The sequence below is a fragment of the Pelecanus crispus genome, chromosome 10, assembly GCF_030463565.1.
Source record: "Pelecanus crispus isolate bPelCri1 chromosome 10, bPelCri1.pri, whole genome shotgun sequence".
In the NCBI taxonomy this organism is placed as follows: Eukaryota; Metazoa; Chordata; class Aves; order Pelecaniformes; family Pelecanidae; genus Pelecanus; species Pelecanus crispus.
Window position 1 is genome coordinate 24,249,760 of NC_134652.1, and position 22,658 is coordinate 24,272,417.

The 22,658-nt window shown below is 40.6% G+C and overlaps 1 protein-coding gene across 2 annotated transcripts in view; it reads left to right on the forward strand.

The window, feature by feature from the left end:
• Window positions 1-322: 322 nt before the first annotated feature.
• SEC24C (SEC24 homolog C, COPII component) overlaps window positions 323-22,658 on the forward strand; it is a 38,355-nt gene continuing 16,019 nt past the window's right edge. The window contains exons 1-9 of one of the 2 annotated variants that reach the window (XM_075717514.1): window positions 323-348; window positions 8,248-8,450; window positions 14,124-14,265; window positions 15,242-15,420; window positions 16,624-17,073; window positions 18,152-18,282; window positions 19,550-19,618; window positions 21,403-21,514; window positions 22,383-22,510. In XM_075717514.1, the coding sequence (XP_075573629.1) occupies window positions 8,276-8,450; window positions 14,124-14,265; window positions 15,242-15,420; window positions 16,624-17,073; window positions 18,152-18,282; window positions 19,550-19,618; window positions 21,403-21,514; window positions 22,383-22,510 (1,386 nt within the window). In that variant the 5' untranslated portion in view covers window positions 323-348; window positions 8,248-8,275. The remainder of the gene's footprint in view (window positions 349-8,247; window positions 8,451-14,123; window positions 14,266-15,241; window positions 15,421-16,623; window positions 17,074-18,151; window positions 18,283-19,549; window positions 19,619-21,402; window positions 21,515-22,382; window positions 22,511-22,658) is intronic. The other variant, XM_075717515.1, reaches the window with a different exon arrangement.

The following is a 22,658-nucleotide window of genomic DNA, read 5'->3' on the forward strand; positions in this document are numbered from 1 at the left end:
CGGCTGGGCCCGGGCCCACCGGCGCCTGGGGCCGGCACTTCCGAGCACCCGGGCAGTAACGCCACGACACGCGAAGACGCCCGCCACACGCCCGCGGAGCGCCGCAGCTGACGTGCGCCCCCGGAGTGACGTCAGCTCCCGGGGGCGGGGGCAGTGCGCGCGCTGCCGGCCTCACGGCGCCTGCGCCGCATCCGGGCCCCGCCGGGTGGGGCGCGGCGGCGGCCGGGGGTTGGCGGGGAGTGCGGACGTGGCAGGCAGCGGGCGGGGGAGCGGCGCTTCCGGGGGAGCGGCGGGTCCGGGAACCGGAAGCGGGCCCGGCAGCAGCGCCGGGAGCGGCGGGCAGCGGTGGTGAGTGAGGCCGCGGAGCGGCTCCGGGGGGGGGGAGGGCGCCGAGCCTGCCGGTGGCGGCCGCACAGGTGCTCGGGGCGGGCGGGCGGCTGGCAGCCCGGCCGGGGCCCGAGCCTGAGGCGCCGCCGCTTCCTTCCCCGCCAAGGAGTTGAGGCCTGGCGGTGCCCAGCCGGGCGGCACATCGGGCCCGCCGTGCCTGCGCGGCACGCCCGGCCTCTGCAGGGGCCCGGGGCTCCCCCGGTAACGTGTCCGGGCGGGAGCGCCCCGCGCCGTCGGCGGCATGGCACGGCCCGGCCCGGCCCGGCCCGGCCCCGCGGGTGCTGGCCTGCCGGGCCGGGGCCGGCTGTCGGCGGGGCCTTCCCCGCCGGGGCACGGGCTGCCCCGAGGGGAGCTGTCGGCGTCCCGGTGTGGTGCGACGAGTCCCGGGGGTACGAGTCGGGCCATCGCTCCCTCCCGGAAAGCCGAGCCTTGTTTTTCGGCCCGGGTGCGCCGTGAGGCAGATACCCCCTGTGCAAGGTCCCTAATCTCTCGTAATCCGCGGATCCTTGCCCCAGCGTTTGCGTTGTGCTGTTCAAGCTTCCATTCATTCGAGGCTTGCAAAGGACGGTCGTCCCGTGCGCAGACCCGGTGGCTGAGTTTGGTTGGGTTTGGGAGTAAAACTTAGCGATTCAAACCTGTAGATTTGAAAAAAGGAGGAGGAAAGGAATGGAGACGGCATGACCAAAATACAAGTGTAGTCTTGAAAAAGTGGTCATGTGAGATGGACTCTTGCTTTCCTTGTAGGTGGTGCTTTAAACGTGTTTGTATCGTTGGAGTTCACTTTCGCTCTTTTTGAGCAATGCTCTTTAGAGTAGAATGAAGGCTAGTTTCATTTGGTTTTATTCTTGGGATGTACTTGAGTGTTTTTCAGTATGTGTGTGTGGTGTCTTAGCTCTGAAATCTTTATCAGAGAGACTTTCAAAACCATCCAAACTGGGCCTCCTTGGTAACTGTCACACTGTAGTTGAAGTTCTGTTTTATACTTACTGGCTGATGGAAGTGGTCGCTGAAACATAGGTGAGTTGCTTACACCCACATCAGAAGTTGTCCACCAGAGTTAACATTTGTACAGTCATGTTTAAATACAGATTTTTCAGTTGGGTACTCATTGCTGATTTCCAGCCATTAATATGATAGTTCTGTAAGAATATTTCTAGATCCTTTTCTGTTACAGGGTTCCTTAGTCAACTTCACCAGATGCTGGGGGGGTGTTAGAGGGAGAGAAATTGCCATCTGACACATAACATGCAATGTCCTTTTTTTTGTTGTTGTTTACAAGCACTGTAAAATCACACCACTAGAAGGGGAGGTGACTTGTTGCTGATTTTGTCCTAAAGTCTTTACTGTTTATTAATAATGAAGTTGTCCTGAGTAGGTTTAGGGAACTTTGGCTTTAACCTTACACTCCCACCCCCATTCTCGTAGAGCAGGTGTTCTCATTATGGGGTGGATAGAAATATACGTGGCCTAAAACTCCAGAGCCTCTCTCTTTAGAAGAGACTTACCTTCAGTCATGTATATACACTGTTTGTGCAAGCATCAGCATTTCTATCTGGTTTCGTGTGGAAATGGTTCTTGCTTCTGGAACTACCCTTTTCTGCTTGAAGCTGTACCACTCGGGATTCTTTATTGCTATAGACAGACTGTGAAATGGACATAAATATAAGGAATATTTCTTCTTAATATGCTGGGACATTCACTCCAGGTTCTAATTTCATGGCTGAAAGCTGAGTTATAGTAGTGAACAGATGTCTAAAGGATTATTTCTTTAACGAGGCATTGATGCTTGTACCTCTTTGAGTGTTTTCTCCTGTAAGGAGTATATTTTCTTCCTGTAACACTTATTATCAGAAGGAGGGTCAAAAATCCAAGAAAGAATTGATGGTTGGCTAAGGAAGGGCAAGGTACAAAGAGTGACTAAAAGTGATCAACAACAAGGTCTCCACAGAAGACAGAAGGTGGATGTTTCTTGTTCTTTAGATTTGAAAAGCTTTATTAACAATTGTGAAGATAGAGCTTGTTCTTATATATTCATCAAAATTCATTGTTAACATAGAAAGCACTAGAAGACAGTATAAACTGGGCAGTATGCCTTAGGAAAAGCTAATTCTGAGCTTTTTTGTTTCTTGCAAGTGATGGGAATTGTGTAATGCGTATTTGTGTAGAGGAAATCATAGTACAGAAATTTTGGATGAAAGATGGTCAGTGTTACAATGTATATGAAGGAAACTTGTTTAGCATTATAACATTAGTCTTAACTCTATGTATTCCTATTCATACGTTCTTCCTTCTGGCCTCTTCTCTAAACTTTAAACTACTCTGGTAACTTTTTCTAATCAACTATACTTGTGCAAAGCTCACAAGAGATTAGTCAGGTGACTTCACATGTTGTAACATGTATGTGGAGGTAGCTAAGGAAGAGAGAAATCTTTCACTGTTATTTTTTCTATGTCATCTTTTCAATGACTTTTGCCTCCACAGGGTTGCTCCCCAGAAGCAGTGCCCATAACTGAGCATTTTTTAAATCTTTTCTTAGAGCTTTATTACAGAGATAGAGGTGTAAATCAGTCCCACAAGGAGACTTCAATCACATTTTACACTCTTTGGTCACTTAAGTAAAAATCTGGTGTGGAGGCAGGGGCTGGAAATAGCTGTAGGTTTAAGGTTAAGTCAAGACTAAGGCTTCTTTGTGTTTGGTTTTTAACCACTTTCACACTCTCATATCTTGTAAGTTATGTTGGACCTTGCCCAAGATGATGAATCAACCTAACAAAACAGGGTTTAATGTGGCCCTTCTTTAGAAGAACATGGAAGTGATCACACCTTCAATGTGAACTTGAAAGACCTCTTCGAAAGAGCACAAGAAAGACTGGGCTGCAAAATTCTGCTCCAGTACCTGTTGTGTCAAGAAGTTCTAGCAGCTAATCTATCCTTTCTTCTCCTGAAAGTGTCTTCAGTGAAAATATTGTGGCTTCTGGACTTTAACTGGTGCTCAGCTGTAAAGTTTCATTTTGAAAACTGTGTGTCTTATACCATACCTCTCATGAACTGTTAAAACAGATCTTTCTGGCAGTGACTCACAATGTATAGATGAAGAAAATATTACCTATGGTGTGACAAGTTGAGAATCTGCCCAGGTGGAAGGACAGAGCATGACAAAAAATAAAACTGAATTGGAGGGTCAGTTCCAGTAGTGCCATTTGGATTGATTTGAACAAATGTTTGGGAGGCATCCTGTTATAATGTCCTGAGGGCTTCCAGATCAGTTGGCAGTCTCTGACTTCCAGGATATGAGCTTCCCTTCCAGGATTTTCTGTAGAAAAACGAAACGGGAGTTTCTTGTATCTGAAGAGAACCATGTGTTCCATGAGTGCTTGTAGAAGACCTAGTCAAGCTGTCAGTGAAACAGAAGCAAGGACATCTGCCTTTCAGAAGAGTGTTCTTAGCTCCAGAGTCTAGGTCTTTATAAGGATGGCGTAACTTTGCTACTTGTCCAGAAAGTTGCAGAACAGAAGCATTAAAAGCACTGTAGGTAATATTCTGAATAGGTCTCTGAGGATGCTGATTGTCTCCTTCTGTCCCATCTTTGGGAAATGGTTTTGATTCCTGTGTTGAGAAATGAAGTAGACATATTTCCTTCAGTTTCAGTGTAATACGAGGCCGTGCTGTTGTCTTTTTTTTGGGGTGGGGTGGGGGGGGCGGGCAGGGATCAGTCTCTGCAGAAGTTGAAACAAACAGGCCTTTTATTTCTCTGGGACCAGTAAAAAAGGCGCTAGCATTTTTCTGAAGGAAAGTAATTTTGCTGTATACGTTTCCTTTAGAAAGCGATCAAGAACTGATGAGATCAAGCTTTTTGGTTTCAAAAGGGAATTAACAGTGAATGCAGACCATAAAAAATGATGAATATGCAGTTTTCAGTGATTTGGGAGATTTGCTGATTGAAACAAGCTCATGTGAATCACTAGGTTTTTAAAAAAAAACAGTCCATAAAAACTGCACTGTAGTCTGCTTTGTTTGGATACTAAGGAATCTGGAAACTATTGTAAAAGTCAAAAGATTTCCCTCCCCACCCCCTTCCAGTATTACTGTGTATTTTTCTCCCATCAGTTCATTGCTGATCTGCACTGGTTGTCTGTCATATATAACAGTGTTCCAGTATGAATTTTAGCTGTGTAACTATTTTGACCAAAACTTCCATGGTCAACTGCCTTTATGCAGAGGAATAGAAAACAGCATAGAGTGACTCCTTTGTGCTTTGCAACAAAATTTTTTTATTTATAGTAATGACCGCTTGTTGTCATATTATTTTCCCAATAGCGTGAGTCCAGCTTATTTGAGCTTTGTGTATTGTAATTGCTGAGTAGTAATACTATGTTCAACAGCATGTTTTAATATTATGTTTGGCTTAGTTTTGGTAATGTGTTACTACATGCAAAGGAATATCCGCAGTATTTTTATCAAGTGAAACAGCCTATTTTCTCCATTTCCCCTTATCAGGTGTATATATTTCATTCTTTCTGTGATTCCACCCCCCCCTTCATGTCATAAGACAGCATAAAATTCTCCCTTTCCCTGTATCTCTTCAAGTGACCAAGTTCTAATTTACATATGTATTTTCTGAGTGGAGACAAAATGAATCCTGTTCAATACAAATGACTTGTCAGTGATAATTGTCTTCCGCCTTCTCAGGCATAGATACTCTTGGCCCTGCCCTTTATGGTATTCCCATCAATGATGAGCAAGCATGCCACTAGCCTTACATTTAGAGCAAGTCAAGCAGCCGAAATAATGAAGCAGCTTTGTCCCTAGCTTCAACACTGAGCTTGTTCTGGAGTCTTCCTCCTCCTTTTCAGCTTCATCCTTGACCTTCTGCCAGTATGGAGCAAGCATCAGCTTGTGCTATGGTGGAGATTAGCCTGTACTGGCTGCCACCTGGCTAGCTAAAGGTCTGAGGTATATCTACCTTTCTGTCAGCTGGGACACTGGGTTAGAAGCATCTCTTCTGTGTAGCTACTTTTTCCATAGAATTATAGGAAATTATCTCAAAACTCTTTTCCTCTGTAAGACTTGCATTAAATGAGCTTACCTCTTGGGCTCAGTATTATTGCGGAGAGAGCAACAAGCCAACAGATATTACCTGCTCAGGCGGGAAATACTGATATTCACATGAGGGAGGGGAGGGAAGGCTGAAGAGAGGATAGTAAAAGATCATTAGGTAAGGTCACTTACTGAGTATACACTCACAACAATAAGTCAGAAGTGGTTTGCAAGGGACATGCTTGAGTTCTTGCCCCATCATGCTTTAAAAAAAAAAAAAAGGATGAAGGATTGATCTTCTCCTGCCCTGTAGTAATTCCTTGTTCAAAGATCTGTTCAAGGATTTCTGTAGTTCTATAGGTGTAACTTGTGAAGAGTGTCTTAATGATTATAGCTCAGGAGGTGTCCTGCAGGATGCTGCTACTTTGCCTACAGCTCTTCCTGGAGGAAGGACCTCTTTGTAGGAGCAGTGACTAGAAGCCAAGCTCCTCATGCACAATCCAATAAGCAATAGTCAGGGGCAGGAAGAAGAGAAAGCAGCCTTCCTTCCTTGGCAGAAGCCCTGCCTGGATGTTCCAAGATGTGCGGGTAGAGCAGTTTTCTTGCCATGTTCTCCCTTCCATTTACCCTGACCCTTGCAGGAGGAACTCTCCTTGCAGGAGGAACTGTTTGCACTGAACAGGGGGTGGTTGGGAGTAGGTCTGTGATTGCAATGTGGTGACACTGGTTGCCTACCTGGGGAGGAAGAGGTTAACCTTCAAGGGAACTTGGGAAGGGAGCAGATCCCAAAGTCCAGATTTCCTGTCCCCATGGCTGCTCAGGTTAGACTGTTCCGCAGAACTAAGTCAAAGGTGGTGTGGAAAACCAGGATCTTTAGCAATGACTCTCTTGCTGTCATGTTTATCACGTGTAATCATGTTTAAAAACACTGCAAGCTGATAAAAAATTCTGTCATGCTGTTGTAAGCTGTTGCAAATGACATTAAATGTTACTTTCAAGAGCAAATTACCTTCAAATATTTTAAGATAAGTTCTTATTCTAAACAACAGCCCTATCATTACCTTTATACAACTTGAAGAATAAAAATATAAAGCTTTGTTTATTTCCTTTCATATAAAGTTTAATATCTAATTTCACAGTAAGCATTAGCATTCTTAGTATTGACATTTGTCATATTTACTACCTATAGGAGGTTAAATGTAGTATGTATGTATGTATGATGCTAGATTTCTAATGTAAATAATTAGATCGCTCTGTTGTGATACATGTATTTTCCCTTTATTTTACATATATATGGATCTGAAAGAATTTCTTTTTACGTGGATGGTTCTTACAGAGATGTAGTTATTTTAGTACCCTTGCTGTACAACTGTTGTGTCAGTTGTTGAAATAATTCTTTCACATCATATTTTTGGTAATGTGAAGAACCAACCTTAGCATTGGTTGGCATACTCTAATCAATGTATAAGCAAAACAGCTCAGGTGTTTGTTAGCCGCTTCAGTTAAGCTGTAGATTCCTTGTTGGAATTTGCCTCAACTGGCTGGTGGTTATTGCAGCTGTATGTCTCCTCTGTGTTGAGATTTACTATGTATCTTTAACACACAAGTTCATCATAGGGTTTGGAGCAAAATACGAGGGCAAAATTAGTTAGTTGCTTCACTTTAACTTTGTATTTTTATATAAACTGCAGTCTTTTAATAAAAAATTAAATTGCTCTAAACACATGTTTCTTTACCGTGTTAGTGCAGATAGTCCTAGCTGGAGAGGGTAACAGTGACATATGGAGTGTCCAAAGGAGTGCAAGGGATGCAAAATATCCTTGAGAAACAGGCCATGAGGGAATCTCCTGTCCATGAAGTCATCTCCTTGGCTCTTCACAATTCAAGGGCTCTGTGGCTTATCTGCCTGCTTAGTACCGTAGTATTGTAAGAATTGCCTGCTTGGTTTGGGGTCTCCCAATGCTGTTTCTGGTTTTCTCTATAAAGTTAGTCAACCTCTTTATACAGTTAGAGGAACTGGGAATCTGTATGTAAAGCAAGATTTCTTGCATAACTTTGATAAGAAACATCTGTCCTGTCTCTGACGCTCCGTTTCGGGTCCTTCCCTTTTGTATAACTCCTTTAGTGACGTCTTTGCCTGTGATACTTTTCCATTTTAAACATCTTTCTTAGATGAACATGCTGCTTTTGGAATATCTTAGTTTTCTGAAATGTATGTACGTAACAAGGACTTTAAATAATCTATTTTTTTTTTTAAAAAGGCAAAAAAACCCTATATTGGTCCTGTTCTGAATTCTGTCAAACACTTCAAGAAGCAACCTTTGTGGGATGAAGAGTATGTTGCTTGTAGCAAGGAAGCATGATCAAGTAGACTAACATAGAAATGAAAGCTGAACTTGTTCAGTGTTATGGAAGTGTTACATTGAGGAATCTCTCATCTGTGTCATGAAATCTGCTTTCTGTTGGTCTGATGTTCTTTGAGGTGGAGGTAGTTCATAAGGTGTCTCAGGAAGCTTGATAATCATCTGCTATGGAATGGCAAATTATGGTATTTTTTTCTATGATGATGATCACAAGTCTACCCACGATGAAGCAGTGAATAAGGTGATTAGAAAACATCGTTTCTGAAAATACTGTTTTCTAACTAGCTTTTGTAAAGCATTTTTCTTACTTGAAAAAATTGCTGTGCAAGAGTAAATAACCATTAATGTTTTACCTTCCCTAGTATCTCAGGAGCTCTCATTTCTATGAAAACAGTAGAGAAGTTGGCCAGTTTGGTTTTATGTCTGCTAAAAGCCATTTTTCCCCCCCTCCTTTTTGCAGGTGAGATTAGTTTGGGGATGTGAATACAATGAGTGTAAACCAGCAAGCTCACACAGGGCCTCCTTATGGGCAACCTCAGCCTGGATATCAGGGATACCAGCAGCCTGCCTACGGAGGACAGCCATTGCCAGGAGTTCCTCAGTCGCAGTATGGAGCTTATAATGGTCCGATGCCAGGATATCAACAGCCAGTCCCTCCACAAGGTACTTCTCAGTCAAAATTTAATGATTGATAACCTGTGAATTGTTGCGCACATGGAATTTTTTCTGTATACTTCCTATTGTTAGTCTTTATTTTGGGGTAGCAATTATCTTTTCTTCTGTGTGTAGCTTACATGATGTTAAAAATCATGTTCTTCCTGTACATTCTGAGGTTATTGTTCTGTCATTTGTCCATTTCAGTAGGGCTTACTCTTCTTTTAATAGCTGATAAAATTAACATGATGAGAAGCACAGCCTGCTTTTTTTCTGTGTGTCCCTGCCCCCGTGGTACTGAAGCACCTGACTAGGACAGTCTCCTGATGAGGTTATGTTGAGGGGCAGTAGTTAGGGACTGTAACAAATTTGTAACTGAGACTGCCTTACATTATTATGTAGAAAGTTTTGCACTCCTTCCTGGAAGATTAAGACATGCAACTCTATGCAGAAAGGGTATTTGAAGAATTTTCTCCAACGCCTTTAAAATCAGTAGGAAGTTTGTGGACATGTGGGCAAGCTAATGCATTCCAGAATTTCCCTGGTTCTGCAGGATCATATCACTTGTTTTTGTTTGGTAAAGAAAAAAAAAAGTGTAGTTCAACTTTTTTTTTCCTGTTTTCAAAAGAAAGGCTAACTTAAAATTATTAAAGAACTTTAGGAGACTTTGTTTCCAAGTACCTGAATTGCTTTAGGAGATTAATAGCGACTTTAACATCTGAAATGTAGAGGAGAAAATACTATTGCTTTGAGTAGATATTTCTGCCTTTCAAAATCATGTGGATGAATTCAGTTCTGCTGAGATAAGCACAACACAAACTTTCACTCTGAAATGTTTGTTTAGATTTCAGATCGGTATTCTAAGGAAATGAGGAATATACTAATCATGCTAATGGTCTCTGTATTATTTTCCCTTCCAAATACATCTTGATTTTTTTGCAACTTCTTGAATTTTAAACCAAACTCAGAAGGATAGAACAATCAAAGTGCCTGTAGTTGTCTTGAAACTAACAGAAGTGGGAGACTGGAATTTGGGAGCTAAATGATTACCCTGTTGGCTTTTTTGTCTGGAGTTAGCAGGGTAGTGGAGTAGAAGAAGAGTTAGTGTGGTATGCTAAAGAATGGGTTATTCAGTTGCTCCATCTTGCTTTTCTTTCCTTAATCCTTTTCCTCCCCTCCTCTCAATAAATCTCTTCCAACAGCACTTCTAATCTGTGACTTTTGAACTAATTTCACAGAGGGTTTAAATTCCTACAAAAGTAATGAAAATCAGCGCTGGGCAGAGGAAGGAAATCCTGCTTCCTGGGAAGACAGAGGCAGAGCTCAGCCATTGAGCGCTCCGTTTGGCTGCTCAATGTAGCCATTGACTAACTAGTGTTTCCTGTCCTGTGGAAGGAATGGGGAGAAATTGGACTTGCTTCAGTGAGGGAGAGAAAGAGATTCAAGAAGGACAAAGATTACTACAGATTTGTTGGAAAAGTTTCATCAGTGCAGCTATTTATAGAAAGCAGGTTTTGGCTGTTAGCTGTGTGAAAAACGTTCAGGATGTTTGTGAAAAGAAGCTGATGAGCATCTTCTATCAGATACTTCAAGAATTATTTACAAGTCTGAAAAGCATTTCCTTTTAAAGTAATTAACTTTTTTCCTTCTGAATTATTTCTGGTTTGCCTTTTAATTTCAGAACAGAAATGTGGTTCATCACAGCTCGGTAAGGACATACCTAGAAAGCTTGATAACATGCATACAGACTTGTGCAGATTAAAAATGAAGATTTTGCTTGAGCCAGTAATGATTGAAAGGTAGTGTGACACTGAGGGCAACCAGGTGATCTCATTTGGACAACAAAAGTGTATTGCACTACTCATAAGTAGTATCTCGTGTACTTTATTGATATATCAGGCAAAGGCCACTCATGGTTTGTGGAGATTTCTCTTCCATCTTTTCTCCTGAGACCATCTTTCCTAGACTTAGCAGACTGTATTAAGGAAATCTCAGTTGTCAAGTTGTGCATTTTGGACCTGTTACTGTAAATCCAGGATTCCTATCTTCAGAAGGAAGGAATGTAAAATTCGGAGCACTAGCACAACAGCCAGAAGTTGACCTGTTAGTAGCTCCTAAATATGACATCCAGGTGGAAAAGAGTGGCAAACAAACAATGCGTTATCAAAGAGAGCAGACAGGTGATAGTGACAGTTGTCCCTTCTACCCCCATGTCCAACATGTCTTATTTTTTGCAGGTCTTTGTAGCAAGACCTGTTGTAGCTGCATAACATAGAGGAGAGAGAATTAATTTCAGAGGCACTAGAGTGACAGGAATTTAGTGAACACTGAGGGGTAAAAGGAAAACTGCCAATGTTACTCTGTGATCACAAAGTGGTTGTCTTAGGGTTTTATTTTAAAAATAACAATAAAATTGCTTGGAGGACTCAGTGGAAAACTGTTGGGAGCAGGTGCCATCCTCAGTCAGGGAGTCTTTCACATTTGATTTATGTGACAAACCCTAGCTCTAACTAATGGAAACATGGGAATGCTGTGCTAGTGGTGCTAGTCTTGCTTGAGACCAGAAGTGGAGTACTGTGCTGCTAGCTGAAAATAGCTGCTTCTTGTTATGAGAATGTTGAAAGAACCAGGACAATTTTGCACGAATCTTTCAGTCAGTCTATCCGTTTCCTTCTGATGAGATCATGCAGTTGGAAGTGCAAACACAATCATCTGAATACCAGTAACAATTAGGCTGCTGCTGAATTGTTTTATGTAGACTCAGTTTACAATACTATTAACACCTGTATTAACGTTAATATATGAAATGTCTTGGTAATATATGTTGTGCGTGGTAGAACAGTGAGAGGGAATATAGCTTAAGGAATAATGTGGTAAATGTGACATGAATTTTATGTATACGATATTTTCTGCACTGCAGACTGTCCTCAGCGTTGGAAAAACTGTCTCTTGGTGCTTTCTCTCAGGCTTGATTTACTGGTGTATTCTGTCTTTCCAGGTTACTTTCCTTCCTTGGGGTTCCCTTCGAAGGGCTCTCCTGTATCTCTCAACTCTGACACTTCTCTTGCACCTAATTTCATAGGTAAATGGTGTCCTTTCTGTGGGAGTGTTTGTGCTGTGCCACTTCTTCTGTGCCAAGTTCCCATTTAATATGGATATTTATCTCAAAGGTGTGGGTACCTGATTATTCAGGCAGAGGTGGGTGGGACACTTCCCAATCTATTTGTAAGCAGTGCTCAAGAAACATAAATAGGATATGAAGAAATAATCCTAGTAGAAATCCCTTATGCCTGCAGATTCATAGATAAAACCTGGCTTGTGACTAATGTTTTCTGAAGACTGATTTCAAAACCTCAATTGGCCCATTCAGGTTCTGTTGGGGAGAATCCTTAGTTTGAAAGAATGCAGTCTCACGCTTGAGAGAGAACTAAAACGTGAGGTTTGAAATGATATCATTGCCATGAAGAAATGAAAAATCTCCCCAAGCACCAGGAGGTTGTTATTGGAAGTCATGAGATATTTGTAACTTGTGCTTTTATTTAAGGGAAAAAAGAAATTTTTAGCTTGCTTGGCTGTAACATAGAAACCAAATATATGTTAGGAACAATTATGATTCCAAAAGCTGTAGCTTGAAGAAGGAAATACTTTTGCAAAGCTAGCAATCAAGATGTAAGAATTAGAAACGCTGCAAGAATCATATTGTGTTTTTCCTTCTTTCCAACGAGTGGTATTTTGGAAGAGCTATTTCCAGTGGTGGGTGTCAATTTGTTTTGAAGAGTACAGAGTTAGGCCAAGACCATATAGTGTCAGGGCTTTGTGTAAAATCACAGGCATTTCCCATTTCGCTGTAATCTACCTCCATTTTGAACAGTATCTCAAAGGTGTTAAAGGGGAACATCAGGATTCCTCAAGCGTAATGAATCTTAAATAAGCCACTAGATATTCATACCTGTACAAGTGAATTTTTTTCAGTGGCTATTTGAGCAGTCTGTGGTAATGGGTACAGAAGTATATTTCTGACAAGAACTAGAAAAAGAAGACTTCAGAAGCTTTTTCTGAAGTAAGCATGTATTTGTCAAATTGTATGCCTGCTAAAGTTGAGGGGGGGGAAATGTTAAGGGGGGTGGTGGTGTAGAATCCCACCAGGAAATGGATTAAGTATGCTTTCAAAGACAAAAGACAACAATGCCAAACAGTGCACATGTACTATCAAAGGAGAGAGATTCCAAAATAGATGGAAGTATATCAAATTAACTGAAAAGGTATCACAAAAGACATTCAGAAATAGAAATACCACACAACATACAAATATTTAGAGATCGGGAAATGCTTAGCCAGAGGAACAGTGAGACAAAGGTGCTGTAACAGTAGTTTAGAAAAGACAAGATTTAATGAGATGAAGCTATATAAAAAATAATAAATGTCTCTGGAAATAATTAAGTCCTAAGTCTCAAAATGAAGAACAGGAGGAGGTTTAGTAATAAAAGCGCCCCAAGAAATTACTGGTTATTCATACAAGGTCTAGTTAATTCCTTCCTTGAATTTACATCCACAAGCTTACTAAGAATTACATGTAGCGGATAAGATAAAAATATATGAGTTAAAACCTCATGCTTTGGTGTATAAATTAGACTGTAGATTTGAGAAATGGCTTCTCTTATTTCCTGTTTCATAACGGTTCCTCACAGGAAGGTTTCAGAGTCCCTTTTAAACTTGTCATGCCAGTCACCGTCAGAGAGACACAACAATGTGTATGTGCTGCCCTGGTCTCATGGGGCAGTTCACTCTATTTAGTCATCTGTATTTAATGATATCCAATACATGAAATATGTTCCCTTGTGGTTAGCAGGCATGGTCATATGGTTGTTCTAATTATCAGCATTTTTAACATAATATTATTAAAATAGAAGTTTATGTTCTCTTTTTTGGAAGTAGACACTGCAGTTGGTCTGCTGGTATTGTATGCAGCATCGTGCGGTCTGTGGAAAGTGTGAAGACTTGTTTCTGAGGCAAATATATTTGGGATGTGACTGACCCAGCTCAGTCTGAAAGATGAGAAAGTATTTGTGTTAGCCTCCAACCTTGAGAGGTTGAGAAGAACAGGCTGTGGTGGCCCCCATTATGTTATATATAAAAGCAGTTAGTCGGATGTAATTTTTGAAAATTGAATCTACTCACATAACCTGCTTACCTTCCAAGTAGGGAAAACTGACCTGTAAAGAATGTTAGGTTCCGTGTGAATACTCTCCTTGGTCTGGATAAAAATAATTGGACTTGGAGGGGGAAGAATTTAATACCTTACTGACAAGATAATGGTTTTTTTCTTCATCAAAAGATGAAATTATCTTTCGAAGACCCTCCACAGTACATATTTTCTACTTGGTCTGTGTGGAGATGGTGACTAGTGACATTGGCTAAAAATATTTGTGCTTTCAGTTTTGCTACTTGTAATATAGTTGTGTAAATAATTTGTTGCTCATGGAGTATTGATAAATCAATTTGACCATTGTTGAACCGTTTCTGCACTTTTTTATTTCCTGGATTTTTCACGGTAGTTGGTTCCAGCCCTTCTTTCTGTGAGTAATTTGTGGGGTTTGGGGAGATTTTATTTTGTTTTGGTAGGGTTTTTTTGGTTTTTGGTTGTTTTTTTTTTTAACATTTTTTTCCCCCTTATGTCTGTAGGTTCGTTAAGAGCCCCTCCAACATCTGGAGCTCCCCCTCCAGCCTCTGGAGCATCTCTTCCTTCTGGCCACCTGGCATACAGTCAGTATGGACACGGAGATGTGCAGAATGGGATTCCAGCCTCAGCAGCCCCGATGCAGAGGTACATACAAGAAGAGCAAATCATAACAAAGGCCTGCCTTGATAGACCTATGCTAGGTCTAGACCTTCTAGGATCTAAAACAAACAAAATACTTTGTTTTTCCTGTGGTGGACATTGACTTTCTTTTATTGCTCCCTTATTGTTTTGGAACAACATTTTGCCATAGGGGTATTTGTTAGACAATAAGAAGCTCTGGACATGAAAAACTTCTGAAAGGATATGAGCAGATGTCAGTGACTGATCAAAACCACTTCTCCTCCAAAGCCTTCCTTTGTGGTAGTCATTTTCCCATAAGGAATTTTCCGATTCCCATAATCTGTCTTGTTTTAAAACAACTGCATCCACACAGCTGTAGTACTTGATTCCTTTGCAGTGTGAATTGATGTCTGTCTGGAGCATGTTGCTGTCTCTCATTACTGAGTAATTCCTTAGTATTGGTTCTGGGTCCTTTTCTGTCTATTATGGATCCCTGAGTTATCTTCATCTAAAGCTCTTGGGCATCTTCTCCAGACAGATACTGCCATTACCTCTGTGGTGGAAGTGGCAACAGTCCTCACTGCTTCATTCTGATTACTGGTTATGGAGGAAGGTGGCTGGTTTTTGTTTCCTTCTGGTTAAGCTCAGCACTGTCAGCTGGAGAGTCCAAATCATTTGAGCAGCAGAGCGTTCTTACATAGCTGTGCAGGCCTTACTGTGCTCACCTTGTTGCAGTATTTCTGATTTGTTGTGATAACTAAAATGGAATTAACAAAAAAATGCTATAAACATAGAATTTGTATTTTAAGAACTAATAGATTTTTTTTGATGAAAGGGGTTCACATCCATGCAGGATATGTAATTATTTTTCCGAAACTGAACTACAGGGCTTCATGTAAATAAGCTAGTGTTTATGTGGTAGAAAAATTTTAAAGGCACAGAGAATTGTAACTGCTTGTATAATGGGGAATCCATTGAAGTTTGTCATCTTTCTGCTCAGGCCACCTGCTTCTCAGCCGTTTCTCCCAGGCTCAGCACCCACGCCTGTCAGCCAGACATCTACGTTCCAGCAATATGGTCCCCCCCCAGCCAGTGTACAGCAGCTCAGCAATCACATGGCAGGGATGACAATTGGCAGTACTACAGCCTCTGCTCCTCCCCCAGCTGGACTGGGCTATGGTGAGGTTTCCTGGCTACAGAAATAATGATATTGGTTTTCATTTATGCTAGTAAACTAATAAAAGATTTGCTCTTGTCAATGATTCATTGCCATATGGTGATGGGAATTCTCTGGGTGAATTCATCTGCCATAGTAAATGGTCTAATAGGGTCATCATTGAACCGAGACTATTGTAGGGGACAGCGCAGGAAGTACTGCAGGATGTGAGTAACAAAGGAGAGTAACAATATTTCTCCTCAACTGTGTGAATCTTGGTGTGAAAAACAAAAATGGTCTATCCCTAAGTAAGCTGTTGGAGAGTCTACGTGCCTTGCCACTGTTGTGCAGCCCAGTCAAAAAAAGAAGGAAAAAGGGCTCAGTAAATTGCAGAGGGCTGAAATTAGTCTGATTCTGTGAAGGGTTTTGCTGGAAGTTGAGAAGAAGCTTAATTAAACAGTATAAACTGAATTTAGATGTTTTGTTCTGTTGTATTAGATTTACAGTCCCACTGCTGTATATTACAGGACTTTTTAAAATTGAAGACTAGAGATTTGTCTTTAGTATGTGTAGGCTGGTCTGACTACGCTTTGATTTTATTTTTTTAATTGTTTTGGTAAAGTACTTTTTGACAAGCATCTCTCATACCCTAACATAGACTTTATAGGAAAATTAGAAGTAGGGGATGCAGATTTCTCCAGCCTTTTGGCAATGTGTTTGTCTAAAATTATCCTCAGAAATAGTACAGTGGCAAATACAGAAGATGCTAGTTCCATGCTATTAAAACCATGAGGTTCAAAACCATTCTTGAACTACAGGCTCCACCTTAGTGTGGCATTTAAGACACAAACTTATTTCACTTCAAGAAGTCAGTAGACAGACTTGTGGTGGTTCTTGTTTTGCATAGTCCTGGCTTTGCCCCTTTTTTCTGGCCCTGAATTCTGAAGTATATTCTGATTATGTAAAATAAGAAGCTCAGACTTTGAGGGAGAGAGGACACTGAAAGAACTATCAAGTTTCAGATCCCTTGGAGGAGTTTCAATTCTCTGATCAATTTAGGAGGGTGTTCACTTAAGGTTTGTTTCTATTACTAATGGCAAGTCTATCTGAAGATGAGAAAGTGGTAGACCTATGTAGATGATCTAGAGCAAATGGGTTTTGCTTGCATCTTAATTGTCTTGAGGATAGAAGAAAATTATGTTACTATCATCTTTTCCTCTTACCAGGTCCCCCAACATCGGTTCCCCCAGTCTCAGGAAGCTTTAGTGCAACAGGATCTGGTCTCTACACACCTTATACTGCGAGCCAAGGACCCCCTCCTACCAGTGTGTCTCAGGGTCTTCCTTTGGCACAGCCTCCGTTTCCTGGTCAACCAATATCAACTCAGCGCCTACCTACTCAAGTCTCTGGTTTTGCACCACCTCCCTCTTCTACAGGGATTGGACCTTCCTCTTACCCTCCTACCACAGGTGCCCCGAGGCCACCTACCATGCCAGGCCCACCACTGCCTGGGCAGACAGTTGCTGGACCACCGACATCCCAGCCTAATCACGTATCCTCACCACCACCTCCATCAGCTATGTCAGGGCCTCACCCTGGGCCTCCCATGAGTGGCCTCCATGGACCACCTCCTCCCACTCATCCTCCTCAGCCAGGATACCAAATGCAGCAGAACGGTGAGTATTCCTAGTATAGGAACTGTAAATTACATGTGTTCTCTGTGTGCTGCAAACTGAGAACTGGGTTTCAGGTTTGTTACTTGTGGGCTCCTGGCTGCACTTCAAAGCTTCTGTCTTCTTTCCCTGTGCTCATGTCTGAAGGACAAATCCAAGATAAACAATAGGGTGTGTCATTCTAAGGTATTTGTCGTACATTTTTTAATCAGATTAATGTAACTAAAGGAATCTTAGCTTACTTGGCCAAAAAAGTTGTTTAATAATTAGTGCCATAATACTACAAGAATTCGTGATCAAAATTTTCCTTTCACATTTTGTGTGTGCTTAGAAGTAATACCAGATAAGCTTTCTGAATTATAAACAGTTTTGGCTGATGTTTAATCAATAACATTTACACGTAGCTAGGAAAAAGTAATCATGTGCAAGTGTCAGGATGGAGAATCCCATTCCCCATGCAGCTTTGCACAACTGGTCAGGTAAATTACTTAAAAATATCTGTCCAAATTGCTATGAACTGTAAAAACACTAATGGGGTAAATCATGCTGTTACTCCATAACTGACTGAAATTGTCTGAAGTAATATGAAATAACTTCAGGTAGTTACAAAGCAGAGATAATCATACGTTAACCTATTACTGTAATTTCAGACAAGCCAAAACTGCCAGAGAGAAATCCTTGCATACCTTTAGTTTGAGGAATTATGGGTCATCCACTAGCTTATTTGGCTGTTCTGTGTGCGCTTTCTATTAGGCAGTTCTGCAGTTTAACTTAAATGTTCATAGTGCATAATCTTCATGCGTATTTTAATCATGTTATTCTAAAAATAGTTATGTTAGTCTAAAAACTTGTGTTTCCTTAAGTCTGATTTTAAGGAGAACAGTAACCATCAGTTTATTGGATCATTGATAGATGTATGGGTCTGAGCTGAAACACTGGGATAAATATGTTTAATCCTAATTAACTGAAAACGTGACTTCTTTTCCTTGTTTTTTGACCATGACAGGAAAAGTGGGAAGTGCCTAATGAGGAAACACCTAGCATTAGCTATTGTTTGATTTTGCTGTCCCTTTCTTGTAAGGTTCCTTTGGGCAGGTGAGGGGTCCCCAACCAAACTATGGAGGAGCCTATCCAGGAACACCAAATTATGGAACTCAACCCGGAGCACCACCTCCACCAAAACGCTTGGATCCAGATTCCATTCCTAGCCCTGTAAGCTTACTTTGTTCTTACCAGTGTGAACTCTTTCATAGTGTCTTTACATAAAACGGAACTGAGAAAGACCAAAGCTGAAAACAGGTTTCTTGTTACAGAGAACGTCAGTCTGTTTTCCTGCTTACTTTTCTCTTGCATATCCAGCTTTAGTCTTTTGTTATGAATAAGCCCAGAAGCAGTATTTTTCTTGGTGACTAAAGAAAGGAACTGCATATGCAAATCAATGCTCTAATTCCTCAGGTCTTTTTCTGTAGTATGTTACATTTTGAGAATCCTTGAGGGCTTTGCTTAAGCTTGTTTCTCCATTTCTGGATTCTTGCTTAGTGACTTTCCAAGGTGAACTGATTTCAGTTTTTGAGATGACAATCTATAAACTGTATGATCCAAGTTTAAAGTATGGTTAATGGGAGGTGATTGTAGCGCTTTTCCTTTCCCTTTTCCTATAATCTGTCAAAAAGCTGGTTAGCATTTTTTTGGGTCATTAAGTCGCAACACTACTTCAGTCAAGTATGGACAACTTCTCAAATTATCTTTCAGAATGGAGGTTCTGAGAAACGGCGAGCAGTGATGTGTTATGGTTAGCAATGATGAGTAGTATTAAGCCTTGCAGTATTATTGCCACTGGTCTACTGTGCTGTTCCTTCCACTGCTGCTGATGCTGTTCTGTTATTGTCTCAGAAGGCCGCAGTCATCTGAGAACAGGAAACCTTTCCAGGGCAGTGCTTACAATCGGTTTACTTCAAAAGTATAAAAATAATCTACTTTAGTCTTGAGTTACGTCTTAGATCTGGACTGGTGCTGTTCAGAAGTTATTGCTGTTCAAAAAATATTATCTGTTTAGACTCCAGGTTTATGTAAAGTTTATGACCGTATTTTTTTTGTAGAATATAAGAAGTCTTTAATTGCTTGTCTGCTTCTCTTCTCTTCCACTAAATGAAATCTCAAATGGCTTATGTCAGTTGCCTTCATTTTAGCATGTTCTTAAAGCATAAATCCCCAATTTCTAACCAAAATGAGCACGTGAGTCATACCTCTGTTAGCAATGTGTTCAGTGCCCAAGCCTAATATCCTGGCAAGACTGGTTTTGGGATCAGTGTATGCTGCAGAAGCTGATATTTCCTGTTGCATGAACCAATGTCCAAATGTATCTAATTCCAGTGCTACAGGTTTGGGTAGAGAGAAGTAACGCTGTTACTTTTTGTTTTATTTTTCTCTTTTCTTTTTCTTTTTCTTTTTTGTGGCACTCTTACTTTTTTAAAAAAAGCAACTCAATGAGCTGCCACCCCAGCAGAAACCCAGGCACAGAATAGACCCAGATGCAATTCCTAGTCCAGTAAGTGCTGTATCTATGTCAGTTGTAGTCTGTGTGTTGGTGACCATCTGTGCATGCCTGAAACCTGAACTTCACCTCACTAACCCTCCTTCATTAATCCTTTACCCTTTCCTTGCTGTCTTCTGCTTGCCTTATCAAAATGAGTAACATTACACCACAAGAGGTTGTTCAAATCTTCTCTTCTGTGATGAATGGTGAGGCAATAGAAAGCAGACTGTTTCAGAAACAGATCATGAAGAATGTCTCCCCTTCACTTTGTCTGATCTTTAGAATATCTCCTTCATCAGATTCCAACTGGCATTTTCAGTGTAAGCCATCAGTATCATTGTCCATACAATGTGCGTCTTGTGTTAACATACACATAGCATGAGCCTTTGTAGCCATGTTTTCTACCAGTTTTGAGTAGAATTTGATTACTGTTCTTGTTGATATACCAGTACTGGACTAATGCTTTGAAGTTCTAAAATTGCAGATGAAGTCTTTTGCTTTGATGTTCATTCCTGATATAAATCTTCTAGCAGATTAATATGAGGCATGGGGAGCTATAAACATTCTCTCATTATCTGTGCTTATACATAACCATTAAATTTTGAATTTTAAAATTTAATGTTTATGCGTAGAGAATCTTACCTAAAGAAAGAAAAAAGCAGCTACCTTTTGGATTGGAAGAAAAAAAAATACATTTGACTTTCTGTTACCCTTGTATCACTTCTTCCTCGTTTAGCCAAAGTTGATCATGTAACGGGTACCAGCGGTGAGATCACCGATGTCAGTCAGTCTGTAGACTTTTGAAATGGAACTAGATTTATCCTAGAGTAGTCACTGTCTGACGCTATGTGAGGCTTTCTGCTGGCAACTTGGAATCCTTAGTGGCAGGGCAGAAGTTCTGCCATGCAAACTTCTGCATTTCACAATTTACTCAAAGCAAAGGCATGTGTGTTTTGTGGCAAAATAAGATCAGAAGAACGGTTGCTAGCTTTAATGCTTTCATTCAGGCACCAGTATGGAAATGTAGTTAAAACTGTGTATAACTACAATTTTCTGTTCTTATGCAAAGGTCAGTGGATATTTTAGTCAAGTAAAACTTGACTTTAATGCATTTCTTTTACCTTAAGCATGTTTGCATTAATGAAGAATTTGAAATACTAAGACATTTAAGACTTTTACTGGCTTTGTGAAGTTTAATCTTGATTCATTGATAAGTCTGCTGAAACTTCACTTTCCACATCCCCAGAATTCAAATCATAAACTCTTGAGCACCACAGAGTATTGAAGACTTCCACCTGAGCTTGCAAGCATCTGTCTTTAGGTCAGAGTTACAGTGGTTTAGAAATAAATGTATACTGTGAAAACAGTGGGAACATAACAGAAAGGAAAAGCCAGGTTATCTATAGAACTTCACCCTGAGGCTTACAGCAGCTTCTAATTTTAATTTGGCTAGGACCAGTATACAGGGGAGTGCTACCAAAAGTTCCTTTCTTGATCTGTGTTTTGCTTGTATGATTTCAGATCGGGCCTTAAAACACAAAATATGCTACTATTCAAAATACTTGGGGAAAAATACTATTTGCAACTTACAATTTATTGTTAGTCATTAAGTACTATTCGAAATCAAACTGAGAGGTGACTGCTTGACAAAACTTATGTACTTTAGACTTCTTATTTTTAGAGATAGTAATGTTTGCCTCAGGTCCTCTTTTCACTGCCTTACAGATATAAACTTTGTATTTTACAGTACTTTGAAATCAAGCCTCCAAATATTAATGTGGTGTTTTCCGTCATAGATTCAAGTGATTGAAGATGACAGAAGTAACCGTGGGTCAGAACCATTTGTCACTGGAGTGAGAGGGCAGGTCCCACCTCTTGTTACTACGAATTTCTTGGTCAAGGATCAAGGTAAAATTTTTTTTCTTTTCCTAAGCAAACAAACAAAACACAAAGCCCAAAGAGTCAGTGACAGAACTGTCTATGTCTTTAAAGGAAAAGTTTGAGGAATGATTTCAGTGGCTGGGGATGTGCGTTTTACCAACAGAAGCTTAGTTTCAAGTCCTGTGTTGATTTGGTCTCAATTTAGATTCTCCTGATTGTTTGGTAGCTAGTAACCAATTCACAAGTAAAAAATGTTTTCCAAGGCAGGTACCTGAGACCAGCATTAGCAGGGATATCAGAAAGCAGCAAATAAAGTGTCTTCTGTAGAGCTGTATCAATGACAGTTAAGAACTGAAATTTACTAGCAATATCATTTAAATTGTAGTGGGAACTGTATTTTTTTTAAATCATGAGTGGGATGTCAATTGGTCCATGGGCTTCATCGAGAAAAGATACTTCATCTTTTAATTTCCCATGCCTTTTTGGAGATTTTAAGCTCCCTTAAAATTTCAGAATCTGATTCTATAATCAAGTGCTTTAATCTTCAGCCAAAATTACAAAAATCAAACAGTAGAAATGTTTGAGTTCAGTTTTCTGCCTATAGTACATTTTAGTCTGCAAAGAGAGTGAAACAGGAATGCCTTTTTAGATGTTTAAGTTGATGTGGAGTCAAGTTAATTTGTTTTGAGTTAAGAGCTTTTATTATACATAGTTAATCATAAAGAGGCATTTTGTTTGGAATTCAAGTTTTGCATAGATTGAAATTAATTGATTGTTTAGATAAGCTTGTAGTCTCTGTGGCTTAACAATACAACTGAAGGTATCTTTATTTCTGTTCTTGAATATAAACTTAACTTGTACTGAAATTTGTAGGGATTTTTTCTTTGTTCCCCAGGTAACGCAAGCCCCCGCTACATAAGATGCACATCTTATAATATTCCCTGCACCTCAGATATGGCCAAACAGTCCCAAGTTCCCCTAGCTGCTGTCATAAAACCGCTGGCTACTCTACCCCCAGAGGAGGTGAGAACCTTTTGCAGACTTAGATATACACTGTATGCACTCTACACTCATGAGGGGAATGCTATTAGATGCGTTGAGAAGGAATGTTTAGGTAATGAAGACTAGGTAAACACCAATTCTCTCACAAGCATGTGGTAGAGATCTGTAA